Source organism: Suricata suricatta, chromosome 8 (genome assembly GCF_006229205.1).
Source record: "Suricata suricatta isolate VVHF042 chromosome 8, meerkat_22Aug2017_6uvM2_HiC, whole genome shotgun sequence".
Classification (NCBI taxonomy): Eukaryota; Metazoa; Chordata; class Mammalia; order Carnivora; family Herpestidae; genus Suricata; species Suricata suricatta.
The window spans coordinates 79,491,527-79,515,918 of NC_043707.1; the positions used below are offsets into that span (position 1 = coordinate 79,491,527).

General features: G+C 43.9%; 1 protein-coding gene across 2 annotated transcripts in view; it reads right to left on the minus strand.

The window, feature by feature from the left end:
- Nucleotides 1–83: 83 nt before the first annotated feature.
- The window catches only part of ST6GALNAC5 (ST6 N-acetylgalactosaminide alpha-2,6-sialyltransferase 5), a 170,673-nt gene continuing 146,364 nt past the window's right edge, over nt 84–24,392 (minus strand). Inside the window, exons 3-5 of one of the 2 annotated variants that reach the window (XM_029949687.1) lie at nt 19,466–19,875; nt 13,734–13,841; nt 84–1,461 (exon numbers count right to left, since the gene is read on the minus strand). In XM_029949687.1, coding sequence (XP_029805547.1) covers nt 1,230–1,461; nt 13,734–13,841; nt 19,466–19,875 — 750 coding nt within the window. In that variant the 3' untranslated portion in view covers nt 84–1,229. Of the gene's footprint in view, nt 1,462–11,748; nt 11,955–13,733; nt 13,842–19,465; nt 19,876–24,392 lie in introns of those variants that run through there. The other variant, XM_029949688.1, reaches the window with a different exon arrangement.

Below are 24,392 nucleotides of genomic sequence, written 5' to 3' on the forward strand. Positions count from 1 at the left end.
TTTTTTTTTTTTTTTTTTTTTTTTTTTTTTTTTTTTTTTTTTTTTTTTTTTTTTTTTTTTTTTTTTTTTTTTTTTTTTTTTTTTTTGTGGTGCAAGTAACACCAGAAAAGCAGCGGGTAGACTGTAGCCAATGGAGACCAGGGAGGAAGTTACGTTTTTAACCACAGAGGGAGACAGATAGCAGGGGAATGAAAAGACCCCCTAAAATCAGGCTTTTGCTACTGCAGAAGCCCCATCGTTCCGAGTTCACAGTCCTTAAATGCGTCAACGAGAAGCTCACAGAGTTTTACATTTTAAGGAAACGTACGCAGTCGGCTAGCACAGGGACCTCTTTTTCAGACAAGGAAACCCGGATGTTACGTCAGGTAACCTACATCAACTATTACTAAAGACAACTATCTTTAAGTTTCTTTTGTTAGTATTGTTTTTGGTTTTCAGTTTTGTCATTTGGAGCATTTCCTTACATTAGAAAATGTCATAGCTGTTCTTGAAGCCTAAGGATTCAAAAACGCAATGTAATATTTCCAAACCAATGGCATGCTAACAAGGAGCATCGTGAACACAGTCACTCACCAACCCCATCCTAGGTGTTTTCCAGCCATTGTTCAGGATTAAAGAGTAAAGAAGGATAAATTACCACATAATCATAATCTATAAAAATACTGGCCTAGAGTACACTAAAAAACTCTCAGTAAATAAATATTGGGCATTTGTTTTATGAAAGTCAGTGAGATGTGCTCTTCAGAAATCATGTCCATACTTTCAGGCTGCTTTTTACAAATCACACATACAGAGCCCAGTAGATGACAAAGATTATTGATCAGGTGAGGATACAACTTGATAGAAAAAGGACTTTTGATGTGGTGTTTCTGTAAAGGAACACAACTAACATTGTTGAGTTGCTTGTGTTTCAGTTTTGAAGGCAATACTTAAAGAAATCCAAAATGATTTTCAACCACGGCAGCATCACTGAAATGAGTGGTTAGCTCCTAAGGTAGCCCCTTTTGAAAGGGACGGCGCTCATTAGGACATATTACTTCTGGACCTTCTCCATACAAACCGACTACACTGTTTCGCAGTCATGCCTCACAGGCATCTGTACATGTTGCTTCTGGATGGGTTTCCTGCTCCCAGTTTTGTCTCTCTTTTATGTCTGTGGCTCAGGAAGTCCAGTGCCCTGGTGTCTGATGCAGTAGGTACTTGGGATTTCGGTCTGGCACACTCATTCCTCAGAACACAGGTTTATTCTCAGGATGATTTATAGCAAGTGATTCTGGTTTCCAGTATGGTTGAAAGAAATGAATATTGAATGTCCGTGCCCAGTTCTTAAAGACGCGTTTCTCTGTGATAAAGCGGTGATGACTACCCTTCCGTCCTCGCTCGTGGGAGAGGTACATTGTACATTCATCAGGTCCGAAGGGTTCGTAGTAGTGATAAGGTACTGATGGGTGATTGGGATCCCTGTAGAGGAAAATGAGATAGCTGAACAGGGGAGAAAATTCCTTTGACTGATTAAGCTGATAAGCACAACTCATATTTCCAAGTTCAATAAATTTCAATGAATAGTTTTTCTGAGGTGTATACAATAAGCAAGTGGAAAGGTTTTGAGGTTGTGAAATAAATGCACTGGCCATTATTATCAAACAGAGAGAGTAAAAGTATACCATAGGACCTTTAGGGGCACTTGGGTGGCTCAGTTGGTTGAGTGTCGACTTGGCTCAGGTCATGATCTCACAGTCTGTGGGTTCGAGCCCTGCATAGGGCTCTTTGCTGACAGCTAGCTCAGAGCCTGGAGCCTGCTTCAGATTCTGGGTCTCCCTCTCTCTCTGACTCTCCCCTGCTCACACTCTCTCTCTTAAAATAAAATAAAGACATAAAAATTTTTTTAAATTATTTTAATGTTTAATTATTTATTTTTGTGAAAGGGAGAACACAAGCAGGGGAGGGACAGAGAGAGAAGAAGACACAGAATCTGAAGCAGGGTCCAGGCTCTGAGCTCTGAGCACAGAGCCTGACACAAGGCTCAAACCCAGGAACTGTGAAACCATGACCTGAGCTGAAGTCAGAGGCTTAACTGAATGAGCTACCTAGGTGTCCCCAGGTTTTGGGGATTTAGAAATTACTTATTACTAAAGTTCTTACTTCTACTCTTGCTCTGTAAAATCTATTTAGCATAAGCAGCTATTTACAAAACAAAAACACATCACATCACCTAAATCCTCCAGAATCTTCTGATTATACTAAAAGCATGGCTTATAGGGTGTTGCGTGAGTTGGTTCTTCTCCAAAGTCTTCTCCTAACCCAGCCTTGTCCACTATGCTCCAGCCATACTGGTCTTTCTAGTCATGACCTCTGCCAAGCTCCGCCTTGAGGCCTTAGCACTAGAGGAGAGTCACCTGGTGGTTACGTGCTCCTACCAGTTCACTCCTTCTCACCACTGGGGATCGACTTAAATGTATCCTCTTCAGAGAGGCTTTACCTGACACCTGCCCCTTTGCTCTCTCTCAGTCAGATTTCTGTAAGCATTGATCACTCTCTGGAATTACTGTTGTTTTTGCTTGCGTACTGTCTATTCATGAGGGCAGGCCTTTGTCTTGTTTCTAGTAGGTGCTCAATAAATAAATTTTGAATTTCTGGTGTTTAAAGACATTTATAGGGAGTTAGTGGCTAAACAGCAAACCTCTAAAGACAACTTCTCCTCCAACATGTAAAGTTGATGACCCCAGTTTGAAAGACAGCAAGCATGTTGCTACCCCTTCCCTCTTGTTTCTCTAGGTAGACGATGGACTCAAATCCAGAGTCTCTAAATCCAAAAATTCCAAATCCTTAATCCTTGCATTGTAGTCTGATGGCCCCAACATTGTTTTCTGTGTCTGTATCCTTACTTTGCCCCAAATGAGAAACACTGGCTCATTTCTTCAAAGCAGTGGGCAAAGGATGAACATGTGAGTGTGGTTGGATGCCCTTTTGTAGGTTACTATCACATCGAACCCCCAAAGAGCCCTGACCTCAGACTAGTCTAGTCCATTTCCATTCTAGTTCAGTCCACTCCACCTCTTCAGTCTTGATGCCTAGATGATGGAATTAGTCAAGATACCCCAGCAGGGTAAACCTTTCTACCTTGAGTTACACTCACCAACTGACTTTTTTGCAGGGCTTAGTGCTTCTCTTGAAAGGCCCAGGCAAACCACATCCCCATGCCTGGAGCCTTTGGGTCCCCACTCCAGTAACTCGGGCTCTACCCGAAGTACAGTAACTTTGTTTCCCAGAGATGTTCATCCTGCTAGACACCTATTTGTTTTCTTCAGAGGAGATCAATACACAAATAGCTTCCAGAGGAGCGACTTTACTGAGGTCAGGGATCGAAGTCTTTTATCAAGAGGGGTGTCAAGTTTGTGGCTCTGATGACAATAAACCTTTTGAGCTGCCTCTCCTCTGAGGTTAAAGTTCTTCCAGGAAGAGAGATTTATTTTTGTCATGCAGCATTTAAACCTTCCTCGTCCTGGGCTGGATGCTATGCTGAGTTAATGCTCTGTATCTCTATCTTGCTCATCTCGAAGTATTTCTGTGTTCTACAGTGAAACATCAGGTCAAACCCTGTTTAGTTAATATAGATTTCACTAATAAACTTACTACAGAAACCCCTTAAAATTTAGCAGAAGGTACTTTCAGTCCAGAAAACACATTCTAGGAAGAATTCAAGTTGGAACTGACCATCATGAAGAAAAGAGTAAACAACAAAATATAGAAATTTGTCAAATGTCCTCAGGTTCATATGGCATAATATGGGCAACCACACCCAATTTACTCTGCCATGGTATACTTCGGGTTAAGCTTTTATTCTGAGATAAATCAGGCTTTAAATCTAATTTGTCTACACTTTGAACATATTACTGGCATCCATCTGATTAAAGAAACAATTAGGCTTCCAAAAATATCATGAGACTGAGTAGGCATCTAAGAATACAGAGAAATTGGAAACCAGCTAAAGGATGCTGTCTGAGGATCAATTTCCTTATTCAGGAAGACCGTCGCTTTGCATGAAAACTTATCTGGCTCCATATTGATCACCGAGAGGGAGAATTAAGTTTACACATTGAGTTATTGTGATTTCAAAAGTGTCCACATCAAGTGGGGGTTGTTTCCACACTTTAAAACTCTGTCCAAATGGCAGAAGAGTGCTCTGTGGGCCCTGAGAAGGCAGAGCCAAAGCAACTGCAGGAACAGCCCTCCCGGTTGAAAGCCAGCCTGATATCAGCGGCAATCCGCTGCTCCCTCCAGGAAGCCCTTAGCAGTGGAAGGTCATGATTCCTTAGGTCTCTTCTCAAACCTGACTTTCTAAAGGCTGCCGTAGCTTTTTCTTCCTCCACCTGACCCAAATGAAAACAGCAATAAATATCAGCAGAATTTCCACACCAGGAGGCTCCCATTGTAAAAGGTAGGATTCTGGCACCCAAGTTCCTGTTTTGGGGGTGAAGGTGTGAAGGGGGCGGGGGGCGGTGCCAAGAAAATCACAGAGCTGGTTCCCCACGAGGCTGCAGCCTGTCACCAGTGCTCCAAGGACCAGCTCGGGCATAAATCCCGCAAAATCATGTGTAGAAGGATGCTTGTTTCTTTACAGAGGAAGCAGAGGGGAGGAGAAGTAAAATAACTCACACTTAGTGCACATGAGGAGCTTTAAAGAAATATCATCACCTGGGTTCCACCTCCACAGATTCTGGTTTGACTGATTTGGAGAGGGTCCCAGGCATGGGGGTATTTTAAAAAGTGCCTTTGGTTTGAGTATCAAAATAAATAATGGTAGTATTGGATTATAAAACCCATAAGATAAAATAAATATCCATGAATCCATGATGATTTCAATAATTAACTGAATCTATAAACAAATGAGGAAGAAGAAACACCATTTCCTTACAGAAGAAGTCCAATTAATAAATCTAGAGAGAATGAGTGCATAGAGAAATCACCATTAGAACAGCCCTGTAACGTTGCAGGCACGGTGCTCAGATGAATGAAACATTAGTGGGGAAAAAGGATGAAGAGAAATAGGTTATTTGCATGAAGTATCTCCCCCAAGATATTTATTAATGACAAAGGGAAAGATAATAACTTCACAGTGAGGAAACCCAGGAGACGGCATCTCAGCCAAGTAATCAAGGTGAACATTGCCAGTTATAAGACATCTGACTCCTTCATGAAGATAGAAAAGGAAAAAAAAAATAAAAGACCTTTGACTTCATGTGCCTGTTGACATGGGATGTTGGGAAGGGCTCACTGCTCTTACTTACCCTCCCTGGGAATGCATGACTTCAATCCAACCATGAGAAAGCTTCACACAGATTCAAAGTGGGGGCCTCCCACACTAATGCCCAGATTTCTGTGAAGTCATGAAAGATAACGAAAGGCTGGAGGGGGAACTATCACAGATAAAGGGACAGTGAGGAGACAGGATAAAGTAAACACAAAGGGATCCTGGAGGAGATCAAGGGCAGCAGCAGGAAAACTGGTGAAATCTGAATAAGGTTCAGGGAAGAGTTTTGTACAGTTGTTACTTTCTTAGTATTGATAATTATGCAGTGTTAACATTAGGGGAAGCTGGGTGAAGGATCGGCTACGTTTGCAACTTTTTTGGTTCATTTAAAACTTTTTCAAAACAAAAAATTTAAAAAACATAGTAATGTTAAAAAGTGCCTTAGGAGATCCTAATATGCAGCCAGGTTGAAGATGGGCGATTTAGTTAAGTACCTGCTAGGCTTTGGTGCTTCACTTACATTATCTCTTTCACTTCTTCATCAGGCAAGTACACGTAAGTATAAGTAAGTGTCGTTGCTCCATTTGCTGGGTGAGCGTCTGGCAGCGGGTGGTGGCCAGCGCCTGGCTTGAAGCACACAGCCCTGCTCGTGGGCCATCCGAGCTGCTAGACTTGAACCTTTTAGCCCAAACCAGAGTGCACGGCACTTCACGTGATTTAATTCTCACAGCATCCCTGGGAGAGGGGTACTGTTATTGCCCCCATATTACAGATGACAGAACTCATGCACAGAAAAACCAGGTTTCAAAGCTCAGATTGGGACCACAACTGGACTCCTAAGAGTAAGGCTCTGCATTTTGGAAAAACGTCTGCTGCATGGCTGGGTGTCTGCACCCATGGCAACAAAGGCTCCTACTGGAAATGGTTTGGAACCACTTTGTCCTGGCTGCATTCTCCCAGCACCTATCACAGCGGTGCCCTGTAATTGGCGGACAATCTGTGCAGCCAGTCAGCGTGAGCAGCATAGGCTTTGTGCTCATTTACAATCCTGCTCACTAAGATTAATGGTAATAGGAGTTTGTAATGTCCCCCTTTTGAATCTTCTAAAGCTAAGTTGTACAATTGGAGGAAACCTTGGAGCATTAGCAGGCACGGAAGAATACTTCCAACAGGTGTGATCTGGAGTGGCCCTGATCCGTTGGTTGGGTCTGAACTATCTACTAGGCTACAAATGCCCCAAGGAGAGAACAGTGGCTTTGCCGCTCTCTAGAGCCCTCACACACTCCCTAAACACACTTCTATTCTTGGCATGGTACCTGGCATACACTAGGTAGTCAGGAAATGCTTGAGGAATAGAGCTGAATCAATGGCTGCCAAGTGTCTAGGGTGTTCTGAAACTGGCTCCGATCGGGGGCCTTTAGGGACACGATGGAGCATTTAGAAGAAAATGTTCCTAGAGCAGGACTTCCTACGCATCTGCTTCATCCCACTGGGACCTGCTGAGTCACCTTTACTGTGTCACCTCGATTTCTTGTCCTAAAGCCTCTTTTGGAAGGAACAGATCTGCACACCTTGGAAGCCAGTGGAATAAGACTGGTGAATCTGGAACACACGGAGCATGGAGAGCCTACAGCTCCCTGTGCTTCCTGGTGCAAGGAGCCAGAGTGAGTCATCCAAACCCCCCACTCACTCTCAACCCAGGTGCCCAGGTGGTGCTATAACATCTTGTATTAGATCAGTGGACCCATAGGAGAGGAGAGTAATGAAAACACCCCATGACTGCTAAGAGTTGGTCAAATTATGGCAAAATCAGAAGAAGGAAATCATGACAGAGATAAGCATCTACGAAAAAATATTTGAAGTCTACTTCATAAAATGTGAACCTCTTGGGTGCATTACCATTCCATACCTGTCCTCTGTAAGCATCTGATTCAACATGGTGGACTGTCGCCAACTAGGAACTTTCCCTGTGACGCTGGCAGCTTTATTAATGTTCAGTAGCTCATAAGTCTAGCAGAATCAACTCTCTGGTACTCACAATACCTTTGAGATGTCCTTCACATTATGGATGAGATATTAATTTAGTTCCATGACAGTGATCACTCTGAGTCATTACTCTGCTAATTAATACTCAAGAAATGATGGGTGACAGAGAGTTGTAAACTTGGTAATGTGTTAAGTATGACCAGAAATAAGATTATTAGGTAGAATTTAAAACCTTGGCCCATTATTATTGCAAATAATTTCCAGTAGAAAATGAGATTAAAAATACTCACCATAACTTAGTTTGGAAGGCAATGATAACAAGATGTTTTTCATTGCAATTTATAGTTCATCCAGAGAGAATGGATTTGGCTTCCTATATGGATATGGCATGACTTAAGGGTCTACTGTCCATGTAATAATATATTTTGAGACTGTCTCGGGTGCAGCGTGACATTAATTTCCCCAGCTCTCAGAAAACTCATGACACTGGAGTCCAGCGATAGAGGCAGGATAGAGACTAACTGCCTGATGCCCGAGTCCCTCTGTGGAGGCCCAGTGCTGGCTCTGGCTGAGAATGAAACGGGTGGCCCCCATGGACGTCCCAGGACCCTGGACATCTGAATTTGCCATTTGTTAATGATACTTTTCATTCACCAGGCACTTGAGGTATTGGGATCAATACAGAATCAGTTTCTTAAATACTGCCAAGGAAAGGAAGGTTTTCCTCTATTTATTGAGTCAATCAATACCGAATACATCCTATGTGCCAGACACAATGACAGTGCGGGGAGGCATGCCCCCTCCTCTTGAGGAGACTATGGGTAAAAAAAGGATATGGACAAATGCATCCATGAGGTGGGGCAGGGGAGGAGCTGACAGAGGGCCCTGTGGGGGCATAGGTAGGGTCTGACTCAGGAGGTGAGGGAAAGCCTGGAGGAGAGCCTGCTGCATATGAAGCAGTACAGTGGGGCCCTGGAGACCTGCATTCAGATCCCAGCTCTGTCACATACCTGCTCCATGACCGGGCAGCTGTTTTCAGTCTTTAAGCTTCACATGTGAAATCATAATAATGATTTCTATCTCATGGGATTATCACAAAGTTTCAATAAAATGGTGCGTGTATTCATCCCAAGCACAGGGCCAGCATGTGGTACATCCAGGAAAATATCAGTCATTAATATTATTGTAAAAAGCCAGCAGCCATCAGTCAGATTGAGGAGGAGGAGATGGAAATGCCAAACTGAAGACAGAAGGCCCTCCATTGTCTGCAGGGTGACTTCCTTTACATGTCTGCAGTGTGGCGGAGAGAAGTCTGAGTGAGGAGAGAAGATGGGACTAAAGCAGACGCAGAAGCCAGGTCCTGGCGGGCCGCGTGCTAAGCTAGGAATGTGAACTCCGCTCTAAAAGCTTTGGGGAGCTAGAGAGGGGCTTAACTGACAGAGTCGCATGTGGCTTATCCAGCAGCGCAGAGGTGTCTGGAGAGGAAAGAGAAAGGCTGGAGTTGGTAAAAGCAGTCAGGAGGGTACTGATGCACCAGACTAAGGAGGAGAAGGTTGCCTGCTAGTCAGATGACTTCTACCGAGTGTTGGATTCTATCAGGTTTTAAGTGATATGTCCATCACCTGCCCCCACGGCCGTTTATGTGTCCGCTGCCTCCATTTTGCGGTTTTAAATAAGAATGTAGGGCTATCATTCTTCCAGAGGAGTCTATGTGCTTAAGAGTTTAGGGGCTGCTAAAAGTTTTCTTGCCACTGAATGACTCCTGGAAGTAACTCAAGCCCTTTGGGTGGGAGGCATAGGGAACCCAGACTCCAGGAGAGCTGGATGGAAAATGGCAGCTCTAGGCATGTACGGGCGAACCTATGCCCCGTTATCTTGGGAATCAGTCACTCATGGATTGCTTGGCTGTTTGCTCCCCCAGGATATAATTTATTCCCCTACTCCCTCTCATACTCTGTCCCCTCCCTTGTCCCATGCACATAGTGGCTGACATTGCTTGTGGGTCACTGCCACCTTAGGCTGATAAAAATGACTATAGAAGTTCCTAGTGTTTGGTCTCTCTGTGCCTTGGTTTCCCTGGCAATAAGGGGCAATGATTAGATTCTCCTGAAAAGTGGGTGACAGTTTGATTTAGATTGGAAAGCAGCATGATTGTATCTTAGACCAGAGCTTGTCAAAGTTCTTATTTGCCACACAGCCCTTTGTTATACAAGAGCCGATATGCAGCAGATAGACGTGGGTGTGCTCTTGATGGAGTGGGAATAAGAGGGCCCAATATGCTTTCTCTCTCGGCTCCTTGCCCCTGGCCTACCTGACAGGGTCAGAGGGATGCCAGGACCTGTCCAACTACAGCAGACGGTCAGAGGTGGATGTCCAAATAAAGGCCTGTGGGTCAGATGCTACTGACAGGCAGACAGTATTTTCTCCCACAGGTATCTTGTGAACCCACTGTCCCTTCTGACTGATTTGTGTCCAAGTGACAGTCAGGAGACTGAAGGCAGAGACCCTGTCCTTCCCCTCTCTGATTATGTCCTCGGTACCCAACATGAGTCAGTTGAGTGAATGTCTCTGTGATTACTTTTAGCAAGTAGCTCCTTTTGAGGATATTAGTTGTGTCATAAAGTCTAAAAAGGTTAATTTACCAAAAATGAGCAGTTGGTTGCTCTTTTTGCTTGTGGAAATCTGGCCCCATATGCCTAACTCTTCATTCCAGTGAGAAACTGGGCACTTTAAGGAATCAATAGAACGGGTAGGTACAGGGCTCCTGGGTGGCTCAGACGGTTAAACATCTGGCTTCAGCTCAGGTCATGATCTCACAGTTCGTGGCTTCAAATACCATGTCGGGCTCTGTGCCGACAGCTCAGAGCCTGGAGCCTGCTGTGGATTCTGTGTCTTCCTCTCTCTGCCCCTTCCTCACTTGTGCTTGCTCACTCTCTCTGTCCCTCCCCCACTTGCACTCTGTCTCTCAAAAATAAAGAAAGGTTAAAAATATTTTTTAATGAAAAAAATGGGTAGGTACGCTAGAGCAGCCTCGTGGGATGGTACACCGTGGGAACTGGAGGCCACCTGAAGCCAGTTCCCAGAGGTGTAGAAAAGTGGCATCCGGTTCATCCAGGAGGCCACACATGCCCTTCCTTTTCTCGCAACCAGTCTCTCCTCACCTGCTGGGCATCACTTGTTGGTGCTCGCTGGACATCTCCTTAAAATGCACTGACGGGCATCCACATTTGCAGCTTAGTGAGTCTTTTCACCTGGTAAATGTGTGTGTGCTCAGGCTACCCCAGCGCGTGGCAAACCTTCCCCACCTGTTATCTTGTGGGATTATCATATAAACCCTTCAGGGAAGTATGGCTGTCTTCACCGGCTTACAGCCATGGAAACTAACGAGGACAGTCATTAAGTAACCTGCCCAAGATCACTAAGGTCAATAAGGTCAAATAACTTTCTTAAAGTCACATGGTCTCTGAGGAGCAGAAATGGTTATTTTTTTCACCCATATAAGTACCTTTTACAACAGCACTAAGGAGAGAGTGGAGGACAGGGCCATTCATTCTCTCGATATTTATGAAGCATCTGCTATAGGCTAGGAAGGTAAACACATGCAGGCCTGCGCACCAGGGCTCAAACAGTGAACCAAATACACGAAAACCTCTGCCCTTGGAGAGTTTATATTCTGGGGGACTCAACCAGCGTGAGTTCTGCCACCTCACAGAACTGTCCCTACCATTTTTGGGCCCTGGTGCTCTCTGATCTCCTTAAGTCCTAGAGCTCATGGCACATGAACCCTGCTTGGCCCGTATGGTTCTCAACTTCTTTCAAAATAAAAACAAAAGGGGGAATGGTCAGACGAGTAGTCAGACTGACTTACAAGTTGCTTTTTCATTTGCTGGGGTAGATACTATCTGCAAAAACGATTGGACTCCCAGTGGCTGTGCTGTGTTCATTACATTTTCATGTGGATATGGCTTACCGTAAGCTTCTAGAAGGCAAGAGCAGTGTGTTATTCTTAGAACTCCCCAAAATTCTTTGTACTTTTTGGGGCAACTCTCAAGTACTTTGGATAACATTAATAATTATTTTATATATCTTACAATGTAATATTAGTAATGATCAAAACTTTAATAGTCTTTCCTCAGCACTGTGCTGGGCACCGTGTCAAACATTCTACATCCATGACTTCATTCAATATTCACCATGACCTGTTTGCTTTTATTACTTTCTTGTTTTTTTCATTTTTTTTAAACATTTATTCATTTTTGAGAGACAGAGACAGAGCATGAATGGGGGAGGAGCACAGAGAGAGAGGGAGACACAGAATCTGAAGCAGGTTCCAGGCTCTGAGCTGTCAGCATAGAGCCTGATGTGGGGCTTGAATCCACGAACTGTGAGACCGTGACCTGAGCTGAAGTTGCACACTTGACTGACTGAGCCACCCAGATGCCTCTATTACTGTTTTCTTATTACCATCTTGCAGATGGGGGAAGCAGGGCTCAAGGTGACCCAGTTCCTAACTGCGTGGTGCAGCTAACATGTCCTGGAAGCTAAGTTGAAGGGACTTGGGAGTCGGTCTGTGCTGCCCCGGCTCTTCCCTGCTTGGCCTCTCACCAGGAGTTCTGCCTCCAGCCTAACCCTCTCTGCCGCGCGACCCCCAGCACGCTTCTCCACTTGCTCCGACAGGACGCTGGGTGCAGTGTGCCGGGATCCTCCTGAACAGTTCCTGGAGAGAGCATTTTGTGAAAGCAACTGGTGAGCCTTTGGGAAGGTGGTGGGGGAACGGAAACCCAGAGCCGGTGGCAACAGATGGTGCACCAACAGTGCCATGACTCCCTCATTAGCGGTGTCCCGTAAGCTGCTCCCTCCTACGTTCATGAAGTCATGATGAACTAACGCGGAGTAAGAGAAATGACAGGTTAACTTGCCTTTCATTTGTTTTCCATAATAAATGGAATATTTCCTTGAATGCTCTAAGTCATTAACATTTCAATTTATTCATGCTCTTTCTCTCTGGCATCCTAATGGCAATATTCCATAATTATATCTGCCATACAGCTATCAAGTTTGACGGCTCTTTGCGTGCCCATAAGCACTGATTCCACTGCCTCTGTTAGCCTGTGGGTTGAGGAGGCAGTTTGCTTTTTTTTTTTTTAACACCATCTTACCTACTTTTTGCACATGGATGGCTAAACACGGAAACAAGGCCATTGAGTTCAGTGACGAGGGACTGGATGGGGACCCAAGCTAACTCTTGCCATGTACCAGGCGCTGGTCCAAGCACTTCATGTGTATTGACTTATTTAATCCACCTACAACCCCATGGCCAAGTCTATTAGTATCATGACATCCACTTCTAATCTGGAGGAAGCTGAGACACAGAGAGATTGAACAATGAGCTCAAGCTCACACACGGTTAGTAAGTAGCCAGGTGCAGCTCTCAGCCTTGCAGTCTGACTCCAGAATGCACACCGTTCCTTACTATATCAGGTCATCCCTGGGGCTGCGGGAGTCTGGGCAAATATCAATGGCCTATTCCCTACAACCTTCTACTCCTTCTCTCACATTTAAACTAGGACTGCTGTTGTGTTGGGTCTTGGGGTTCAAGAGGTGGGAGAAAAGTGGCAGCATGATTAAGTACTCACAAGCCTTGCATCCAATATCCGAATTGTAGATTTTGTGTAAGGGCCCATGGTTTCAAGAAGGTGTTGGGTTTAAAACCCATGAAGATGTAAGCAAGCGGGAATTTTAAGGAGCAAGTTTAAAATGCCCTCCCCCCAGGTTTTGCCACGTGAAGATCAAGTTTGAGGCCATCTGCAGGTCATCAGGCATTCCTGAAGAGCAAGCCACTTTCTGAACACACCCACACTGCTACTTTAAATTACAGGTGAATTTTCAACGGGGCTTCCACAAATCAGGTCCTGAGTATTTCTCGGTGCATCCATTAGTACACACCAAACTCGGGCTGGACACATGTGGGGCGGGAACTTAAGGTAGCAACAAAGATGTGTATATGTACATCAAAATAATTATGTCTGTGCTTTTAGCCTTAGAAGCACAAACCAAGGCTACTGATGTGAGGAGGAAAAGAGGCTCAGAGCAATATTTTAATTTTAGAAAACAGGCCTTACCATCAAAGAAATTGGCTTCCTTAACTCATTAAAAACTACCCCATTCTTTTAAAATGAGAATAAAACTAATATTTCTTAATGCTTGCTCATCGTTAATATTATGCCAATTACTGCATTACTTTTGGTTAATAAGTATTCAGAGGATAAAAGAAGCCCACAAGATGGATTAATTCTCCAGCAGTACAAACAAAAACTTTCAATATTTTATATCACATAATTAAATGCTGTTTGTTGTTTCTAGAACCAGAACTTGGGATGTGTTAATTGCTTCAAGAAGACAGTTAGACATGTTTCATGGTTGATATTTGGAATCAGATATTTATAAACCCCATAACAACACTGCTGATGAATTACACTTGCAGAATAAACCCTACCTGCAGAAGTCTGGGGGCACCATGCCGTAAACGTTGATCCTGTCACAGAGCTCCAGGGCAATCGTCATCGTGAACCAGCCAGTGCTGAGCCAAGTGTTAGAGATCTTCCTGGAAGAACAATAATTAAGTCTGCAAGCTGGTAAAGTGACCATTAGAACCATTACCATCTTAAATCCTTTCTGGAGCAAGGCTGATGATTAACATTCCTCCCCCCTCCCCATCCATTTGGTAAATAGCTGAAACTTTATCTGATAGAAATCTCATACTGACAGCATCATACTCCATGGTGGAGTGATAAGTGATATTCGTGATCCACTATGGTGGATTAGGACACTAAAGGAGGCTCAAGCGACTTCCACATCATCAAAGATGATGATCAATGTTCCAGTGTTTAAGTGCATATGACCACCACCCAATGTCTTGTAAGAGGACAATCCCATGTGTCAACTCTTTATTAATTAGTATCTTTGACTAACTGGAAATATTCCTTACTCCCCAGGCAGGCCTAAATAATGAAGAGCTTATTAAATATGCATAAACACATAGATGTATCTGTGTATCTATTGACTGATATCTACTGATCAATCGAACAATCTTAGGTAAAAGCTTGCCTTCAATTAGACTAAGTAACATTGATGTCTTTACTGAATGTCTTTCCTTAGGACAAGTCTATTCACTTCGGAAGGGACTCATTACCAGAGGAAAAAGACCACAGGAATGCTTACTTAATTGAGCACTTGCTTTATTTTACCTCAGGCTATCAAAGCCCTCTGAAAGTTTTTTCTTAAAAGACCAAACTGACGAAACTTAAGAAAAGAATCTTTGTGTTCCTAAATTCATTCATTTGTCCATTCAAACATCTGTACTGAGCTCCAGCCACGTGCCAAGTCTAAGGATAACTGTGGAGACATAACATCAAGGTCTAATTTGACCCTGGGAGAATGACTCGGTCTACCATGCTATGCTGCTGTGGATATTAATTTCAATTCTTAGGGGGTTGCCGCTTTTGCTTTTTTTCCAGTGCTTATGGCATGCTTCATTAGCCAGTTTGAAACACCTTATCCCCAAGGTCAGACTGTCTGACTTTGCCCAGCCATAGAACCATATGTGATGTGAATAACAGAGTTGCTGAAAAGCTTTTTTACTTGCACTATATAGCATTCCTCTTTGAGAAGGAAGACTTTTTGTTAATCAGTTTACATTATTTCCATTTCACATATGGACTAAAAAAAAAAAAAAGAAGAGGCATATTAAGGAGTCCTTTGTTTTGTCAAATACCTGACAGGAATGGGTGATATAGTCATTCCTGAGTTCATGGCTTCCCCTTTGTGGTTCTTAATCCCTTTGCTCATTTTAGCTTTTCATTTCAGTATATCCTGATCCAGTAATAGCCTAGGAAGTACATTTTAAAAGCCCCTAAAGATGGGAACACGGTGAGTTTGTATGTTGGCTGTTTTTATCGCTGACCAGCTGAATGACCTGAAGCAGCTTATTGCTTATCTCTGAGCCTGGATTTCCCATCTATAGCGCAGGCCTGGGAAGCTCTATCTTCCTGGGCTATTCTGAGGATGAAATGAGAGAACACCATAAAAAGTATTTAGCATGGTGTGTTGATAGATAGATCGAGACACCTTCAGCCTATTTTGGTTGTGAGATCAGAACAAATAAAGCAAATAATTCAGCCATTACTTTCGGTGTTGGTTTTTCTTTTTGTTTGGTTTTGTCTTGTTTTTAGCATCCGTGAAGAAACTGATAGCCTTGTAATACTCCGGTGTGGGATCCACCATCAGTCATCAGGGCAGTAAGTACAAAATCGTGGAGCCTCCAGCCTAGATAGGTACTAACAGTCCTCCTTTGCATCAGTCCTCCAGGACTGAAGAAGGCGGGGCAGAGCAGCGCTGGCCCCTATGGAAGGGGAAGGGCAAGGAGAAGGAAAAGAAAGTCCCTTTTGCCTCAACTTAGATTCTGTCTTCACCCTCATGGCTGAGACACACTTGGGTCAGTCATTGAATAACTGGGAGCCTGTGAAGCCCAGGAAGAGCCCAGTCCCTGTGCTTTTAGAGCTGTTGGAAACGCCCAGAGGGCTCTCCCAGTGCCAGAAACTCCCTGTAATTTTGGCTTTCTTTCGGGGGATGTAGTAGAGATCGTAAGCCACGGGGCAGAAATACTAGAAGAGGTGGCTCTACAGAAAAAGGTTTCATGGGGGAAAATGGGGAAAGTACAAACTGAGGGACGAAAGAAACTAAAGCGAAGAGTTCTTTAAAGTGCCACTTAAAATCCCCAGACTTCTTAAATCGTAGCGTTTTGGGATCATGGGGTATAGAAATGCAACTGCTCTGTGCTGTCTTTCTAAAAAGATTTGAACTCTTTTTCCAACAAAGGAATATCTACTGTTTTTACACTTAATCAGCTATAATGAAGGAATATGAAGGGCTGTCATGTGCTTATTAGGGAAAATTATCAGATATTCTTTTATATGATGAAGTAACACACTGAGCTGATAATTCTATAGTGCACACTAAATTACAATTAAAGGCCTTTCTGCTCCACCAGAATCTCATTTATAATCTCTATGGAAATATTCTTCCTGCAGTTATTTCATTTATGCTTCCTTTATCTAATTACTATAATATTGGTTCTGAATCATATTTTCCTAATGTACCCTTATTCAATTATAAAGTTATTTTCAAGTACAGTTACTTTCTAATATCAAAGAATACCACTTGCCCATCTCTGCCATTTGTCATGCTTCTTAATTGCAGATTGTTCCTGAGCCTGCTTTTTCCTCCACTTTTAAGTAGGGTGAAACTTCTATAAATCAAAATCTATTGAATTATCCTAGTTTAAAAAAAAATAATGGCTTGCAATGAACGTCCTGATCATTATATATAGAAAATTAGATACTCCCCATTTTGTGTACCTTTCATACACCCTACTGTTTTGCTGGGTTTCAAGAAAAATGTACATGGAAGAAATACTCTTGGACCCCTAATGTTTTTGTGTTGTAATTTTCAAAAATATATTTGTTCTGAAGGGTTATTTCTGACTTGGTTCTTTTAGCCTGGAGAGGCCAGGTTAAGACTATGGATGCATGAAAATTTGAATCTATACAATATTAGCTTCTTTAAGACAGTTTTCTAAAGATAGGAGGCACAAAGATTTTAGAAGTGACAGTATAGTTTGGCACCTACAAGTGATTGCCCTGACAAGGGACTGGATGGACCCTTGTAGATGGATGTCTGCACACGAGAGGCCCCGTAGCTAATCCCCATAGATTTGGTTTCCTGGACCAGCTGGGCTCGCCAGGGAGGCAGACCGACTGAACAAAAAAATCTTTACAGGTGAATTTAACAAACTTGGTGAATGGGCTATGTCTCAATGTAAGTTTGTTTCCTAAAGACCTAAGTCACCAAAGGGTGGAATGACTGGTCTCCAAGTTCTCAACTTAAAATAATCTCTTATGAAGATCCAGAGAAATGTGTAATTATCTTAAATAGCGTATACTGAATCAGTGTCTCAGGAATTCTCAAATTTAGCAAACAACCATTAAACTAAAAAAAGGAGCAGTGTTTTCTATTGAAGACTGTTCCTACTTATTTCAAATTTTACAAGCAAAAATGAAACTGTAAATAACTCCTATCATTCATATTCTGTTATAAAATGCTCTGTTGGTTAAAGAATTCATTCAAATGAGTGACAGTCTCTCTTATTTGTGGCTTTCAAAGGGAAATAAATAACTGGATTTCATGACAGCGTGTGATGATGACCAGGATCCCTTACATGATCTAACCATGGAATCCCCTGGGCCTCTAGGGGAGGAGGCCACAGGGCCAGAAACCAGCTCCTCCTCACCTCTGTCCACCAGATACCATGGTTGACCCAGCCTTCAAGTGGTCACAAGGGTTCTAGGATTTAAAAAGTAAGGTCTTCCATGCAAAGAATTTGGGGCAGAGCTTTGGTCTTTCTCTAAGGCCCTGTTCTCCAATAATGAGCTGCCCAACCTAGCTTAACAATGGATTTAGAACTTTATAGTCTTCATTTCATTTATCATGTCTCTTTAGTTTTAAGAAATCAGCTTAGCAACAGTTTTTATAAGGGGGGTTAAATTACATAATTAAATATCTATTAATTATAAAATTACATATTTAAAACTTTTTTAAATGTTTATTTTTGAGAGAGAGAGAGAATAAGCTGGGAGAGGCAGAGAGAGAGAGAAAAGGAGACACAAAATATGAACAGGCTCCAGGCTCCAAGCTGTTAGCACAGAGCCAGACGTGGAACTCCAACCCACGAACTGTGAGATCATGACCTGAGCTAAAGTCGGACGCTTAACCAGCTGAGCCATCCAGGTGCCCCTAAAATTACGTATTTTAAAATTAAGGGAAAAAAAGAAATTTAATCATTAGACCAGGCCTATGACATCTAGTCACTATGCCCTTTTTACATGTGAGGTCCCTGCAGAGTTAGATAACTTGTCCCAGGCCACACTGAAGGATAGAGTCGGAATTCTTGCCTAGAGCTCTGTATTTGGACTATTCTGCACCACGCCTTTTGATATCCAGCTGTCCTTTGCTTTTCATCCAGGTTTGGCCAGCCCATGGCCTTTCCTCTCGGCCTTGTCAAGGGCCACTTCCCCCACCGAAACCCTCCCAAATGCAGCCACAGGGGGATACTCTGGAGTTACTATCTAATTCCAGATATTTTCCTTACCTCAGAAAACCTCTACATGTGTATATTCATATATACAAAACTGATACGGAGAAGTGTTATTTCATTTAACAATATTTTGTCTTACTTACTCTAGGAAATGAATGTTGATACTATCTTCCATTCCATTTCATTCCTTCAATTCCATTACATGAAAAAAGAACCAAAACTTTGGCTGCCTGGGTGGCTCAGCTCAGGTCATGATCTCAGTTTATGAGTTTGAGCTCCACACTGGGCTCTATGCTGACAGCTCAGAGCCTGGAGCCTGCTTCGGGTTCTGTGTCTCCCTCTCTCTCTGCCCCTCCCCTGCTCACACTCTCTCTCTCAAAAATAAATTAACATTAAAAAATTAAGAAAACTTACAGTGACTCACTACATTGATTTCATGTCCCATCATCTGAGCTGTAACAGAGTTGGGAAAACTTTGCCCTACACTATGGCAGGTCTCCCTGTCCCACATGTCCCCATGTCCCGGCACGTTTCCTTTGCCTTGCCAGCACCTGGGCCACTACTTGGTGACTATTTGTCCTCCCGGTAAAACTTTATACTCCAGGAGGGCAGGGCCTGGACCCGTCTTGTTTTGACTCTACCCCCAGCGCCTTGTGCAGTGCAGGAGTAGGTACTCAGTAATTATCCGTGGACTGAGTCAATATATGCCGTGAAAGGGAAAAATAAACCACCACCCTCCTTTTGGTTAGTGTTTATACACATAAAAGGAAATGCAATAAAAGTACCATCTTGCACTTACTACCAGTGTAAGCCAGCAGCTCTGTAGCCTGCTCCTCCAAAATAGGGACTTGGCCTTGAATTATCCATACAGTGTCTCTGGGCTTCATTCACTCTGCCTTACAAATTCAGCCTTAGCAGCCGGTCGCCAGGACCCTACAGAGGAGCTCTATCAATGGCATGAACAACGGGGCCCCAACAAAAAGCCTCAGCCAAAGCTTCACTTCCGGTGAATCAGCCAGCAACGACCGGTTCTCGCCCTTACCTGCGGCCCCCACTCCCCACCCCGAGCCCTCTACCTGTCCTTGCCAGTCTCCCGCTTGAAGAGCTCATCAAACTGCAGCATCTTGTGGCGCGTGGTCATGAAGGCCTTCAGGCGCGGCAGCACGCGGCTCAGGAGCTGCAGGTTGTTGTAGACTTGGCCCTTGCCGTCGCGCCGCATGTAGCTGCTGGGGCCCCAGAAGATGAACACGGTGCCTTGGCTCACGTTGAGCAGGTCGTGGCGGTTGCGGAGGATCCTCTGGATGCTGGAGTGCGCGATGACCCTCAGGCTGGTGCGGTTGCCCACGTCGCGCCCGTAGCCGCGCGTGGGGGCGTCGTTCATGCGGATGACGCACTCGGTCTGGTCGATCTGGGGGCCTTGCCGGCTGCGCAGCAGATGCCCCGAGCTGGTCACCAGGGCACAGTCCCTGCAGTGCATTTTCAGGGGCTGGAAGGCAGAGGGAGAAGGACGCCATCAGCAGGCAACTCTCCCATGGCACCGCCGGGTCATTTCACAGCCTCAGAAGGCGGCCAATCCTCCCTCCCATGCAGAATACACCTGTCCTGCTATTATGTCATCCGCTCTTACAGTCAGCCCCAAATTGGTGACAAGGGGCATTTGACAAGATGGAAAGAGGGCTTGCAATGACCTGTCAAACTATGGGCTCTGGGCTTTACTGATAATCCCTGTAACCCAGCCAGGTTGCTTTATGGCCATTTTACAGATGGGAATTCTCAGGCTCAGAGATGTTAAGGAATTTGCTCAAGGATGCATAACTAGGAAGTGATGAAGTCATGCTTTCAAAACCAGGTCTTTCTGAATCCAAAGTTACCCCAAAATGAAGTAAAGACTATACTACATTTTGCTAGGACATCAGCTCTTAGCTCACTTTATTGAAAGCTAAGCATTTACCAATATTCTTGGATGCTGTTCAAATATGTTTATCCTAAATAAACATCGTCTGAGAATCACATGGGGGAAGATATGCACATTGTAATCCCTTGGATGCCATAATTTTGAAATGACAACTAGGATAGTTTCCCTCATTTTAAGGGGAAAGGGAATGAAATTGAATTGGTCGATCTTCAAAAATGTAAAAAGAAAAAAAAAAGCCTCAAGCTCAGAGCCACAGACCTTGGAAGTCCTGGCTGTGTGGTGCCCACCAAGGACAACTCCAATGACAATGCTCATTTCAACACCCTGAACCAATGATTTGCTTTCTGAACACCTATGCTCCCACAAATTAAACATTCCCCTGTTTGTGTTTAATGAGAAATACCTCTTAGTTGCTGTTTGAAGATAATGTAATTAGGACCTGAGGCCAAGGCCAGCAAGCGCACGAGAGAATTACAATCAAGAATGTTGTGAAGGAAAGTAGCACTGTTAACTTGCCAGAGTCTTTGCCCTTCCTCCCTGCTAACTCTGAACAGGACACACTGGCTCCTTGCATAATCTCAGGATCCAGTTTAGTGCTTATATTTACTCAGGGTGGGTAGGAGGGGGGGTGTTCCTGAGCCATAGCTCTGCTTTCAGAACCAGACAATGGCACCTGAGGACAGCCACCTTCCCTCACTGCATAGTGGCAGAGGCCACCAGCTCTGGGGACTTACAGGACGGATCCAGGCTCATCTCCATTATCTATTATTAGCTGTGGGACCTTGGGAAGCTACTGGCCTCTATAAATCTCAGGTTTCTCATCTCCAAATGAGGATAATTAATGCCCCATTCTACCTTGGAAAGTTGAAATACATACAGTATCACACTGGGCCATTTGCAATGGCCAATATTTGACCTGTAAAGATAGCAACTGCAGGGAGTTAAACCCAGTCCTTACCATTGTACCCAACACAGTGATCATTCAGTAATGACAGCTTCTACTGGGATCATTCATCAGAGTGGAGAGCACTGCAGATACTCACTAAATCAGTACTGATCACTTTGGGTTGATAATTGACATATAAGCTTATGGAATGGAGATTCTACCATTGCAAATTCTCATCATTTATTTGACATCCGAGTACTCTTAGGTGACAGGCACTATGATGGGCAGTAAGAATGCGAATGGAGTGAAAAAGCAGAGCCCCCTTAGTGAGGGACAGCGGGTCAATAAAGTATGACAGGATGAGAAGGGGGACTGTGTGAAAGTATCAGTAAAGGGGGCTAATTAGAGCACAGCAAGTCGGGGGACATGAAAGAAAGGGCACTTTCACTAACCGTGATTTGATACCTCCATGTTCCAGGCACTGTTTTGAGCTTTTCATACAGTTGTGTTAATTCCCCAAATTAACCCCATAAGAAAGATATTGTATTAGCCTCCCTCCATTTTACTAATGAGAATATTGAGGGATAGAAAAGCAAGGAACTTGCTCAAAACCATACAGTCAGGAAGTGGCAGAGCTGGAATTCAAACCCAGGAAATCAGACTGCAGAGTCCATGGGATTAACCATCATGGGTAATGGCGTCCAAGTGCAGTAGAGGAAATAGAATATAGAACAAATATCCTAAGATGTTTTCTTAATTCATCATCTTCTTTCTTTCCTCTCTCAACCCCAGAAGCTCAGTGTTGCTGTTTCTTACTCATTAGTGCTGTTATTGCTTTCAGAGCATTGGGCTGGGTGGTCACAGTAAAATGATAAAAGTCTTGTATCCAACACCTCCATTCCTTGGAGCCCCATTAACAATAGACCCATCCATCTAAAGCCTTAAATTAATGAAGGTGAAATGTACTTAAGACCAACTCTTCCTTTTGAAGAAGAGCCACGATACAGATGTATAGAAAGTGGCCTCTAATTCCCTTCAGGGAAACTCCTGGAACCTAGAACATGAGGCCCTTCTGAATCCCCTGAGGGGTTTGAGGGGCAAGTTCATGGACCAAAGGATGGCAGAAATACATAATTTCCCCTTTTTTAAAATTTTACCTGCATATCCCATACATAGAGGATGAAGAGGGAAAGTTAAATGGAGTTCCTGTCATGTATCAGGCATTGAACTTGGTGATATAGATAAAAAGACAGATAAGATCCTGTCCTTCCTCTCAAGGAAGCACACAATTTAAGGCAAAAGTGTTCCCAGGTAAATAATTACATGACTGTGGAATAAGTGCTATAATAAAGTCAGGTACAAGGGGCCATGGGACCAAAGATGAGAGAACATTTGAGCCGGAAGAGCTAGAGAAGCAGGAAGACAGCTGTGAAAGGTCTGTGCTATGCAACCAATGGAAGAGATTACATTATAGAGCCAGTGGTCAATGGTGTCACAAGACATGACAGGACAACCAAAACCAAACTTGGGAAGTGTCCTTTGGGTTTGGTGGCCTCAACCAAAATAGTCTCAGCGGAACAGAGGTGGCAGAGCGTGGTTTCAGTGGGACATGAGCAAGCAGAGGCCGATACTGGGTCGCTAGGAGGGCTGATGGAGGGTTGCCGGCAGGGCAGAGCACACTGTCACGTGGGCCGACCAGCCCATCCGGTTTGTTAGGGGTTATTTGGGTTTTGGCATCGAAAGTCCTGCATCTTGGCCAAGCTCTACTCGTGGGGAAGCTCCCTAAAAAAATTCCTACAAAATTGACAGGGACATCTGCAAATATCACATCACTCAGTGATGACTACGGATTAAGGGAAACTCGGGTCTGAATTTTTCAAGTCAGGGCCTTGACTTCCTCACCCATGAGACAAAGAGGAGATCAACCGGATGCTGTGACCACATAACATTCATTCATTCGTTCACTTGAAAGACACGGAGCACTCAGTACACCCCTGAGGTACTGTGTAACTCAGAACATTTGTTTAATCAGGTCACATTGTAGGATTTCATTCCATTGGACCATATAGCCATGGGACCCTGCTTTTTCTCAGCAGACTCACCTGGAATTATCACCTTGAAATTTCGATCATTGCAAGACATGGTGCTTCTTTTTACTGGGGAAAACATTCTGAAGAAAAGTCCCAGCATCTCTTTCCCCTGTAATTAATTATCCTGCTGTGATTCTCAGAGCACAGGCTGGCTGACAGGAGAAACCTGGGGCTCCTACGGAGACTGAGGTGCCTTCTTTCTGTCTCTTACATGTGCGTGAGGCCAGTGGATGGTCCTTTCAGGGAAGGTCACAGTTCCTGACGGTGCCATACTGATCCTCTGTGCTTACCGGGCACCACCAGAACATACCGAGTCCAACCAGTCCAGAAACCCCTCCCTCATGGTTCCCATCCATCTGCCTTAGCTCTGAGGTGTTGATTACTTCGGGCAACAACACCCACTCTTTGAGTTGTGCAGATGCACCAAACAATGCAAAAAAGATTGAAGTCTGAATTATGCCTTAAGTGTCTTTTGGTAAGTGGTGCCAATAAAATGACAATAGCTGTTCTAAACATAATGTTACATTTCCCGCAGCTGAGAAGAGCATGTACCAAAGGCTGAATCACTTCCAAAGGAGGAAATGAAGTCTGTTTTCTGCATTTGGAAGGACTGATGATGTCTTGGGAGGCAGGATGACTAGAAATTATACAAACTTGGTGACCCTGTTTCTCAGGATGCATTACAGTCCTCCGAGAGAGCCATGCTCCTCCACATCTCAGTATGATTATAATCCTTAGTGTCTTAATGATATGGGTGGAAATATGCATGCCTTGGTGAGTTAAGATTCCTGAGGCAGTGTTCACATATTCTTCCCTTAAGCACTCAGATGCTGGGCTGATGAATCACAAAGCAGAGAACGTGGAAGGTCAACTTGCAGCTCTGCAAGCAGCCTGGGAGATAAACCTCCATGGACGCAAGAGTGGAGGTGGCCGGCTTCCAGTGAACTCGCTGGCTAGCAAGGCTTTCTCTCTGACTTCCTCCTCACAGTGTTCAGTCTCCCTGATTCTTGGGGACATTTTCATTAAAGCCCCATTTAGTGAGGTATTATTCCATCCTATGGTAGGAAACACAGGCACCCATAGAAGGTCACTGCAATGTTGGTAATCTCCTT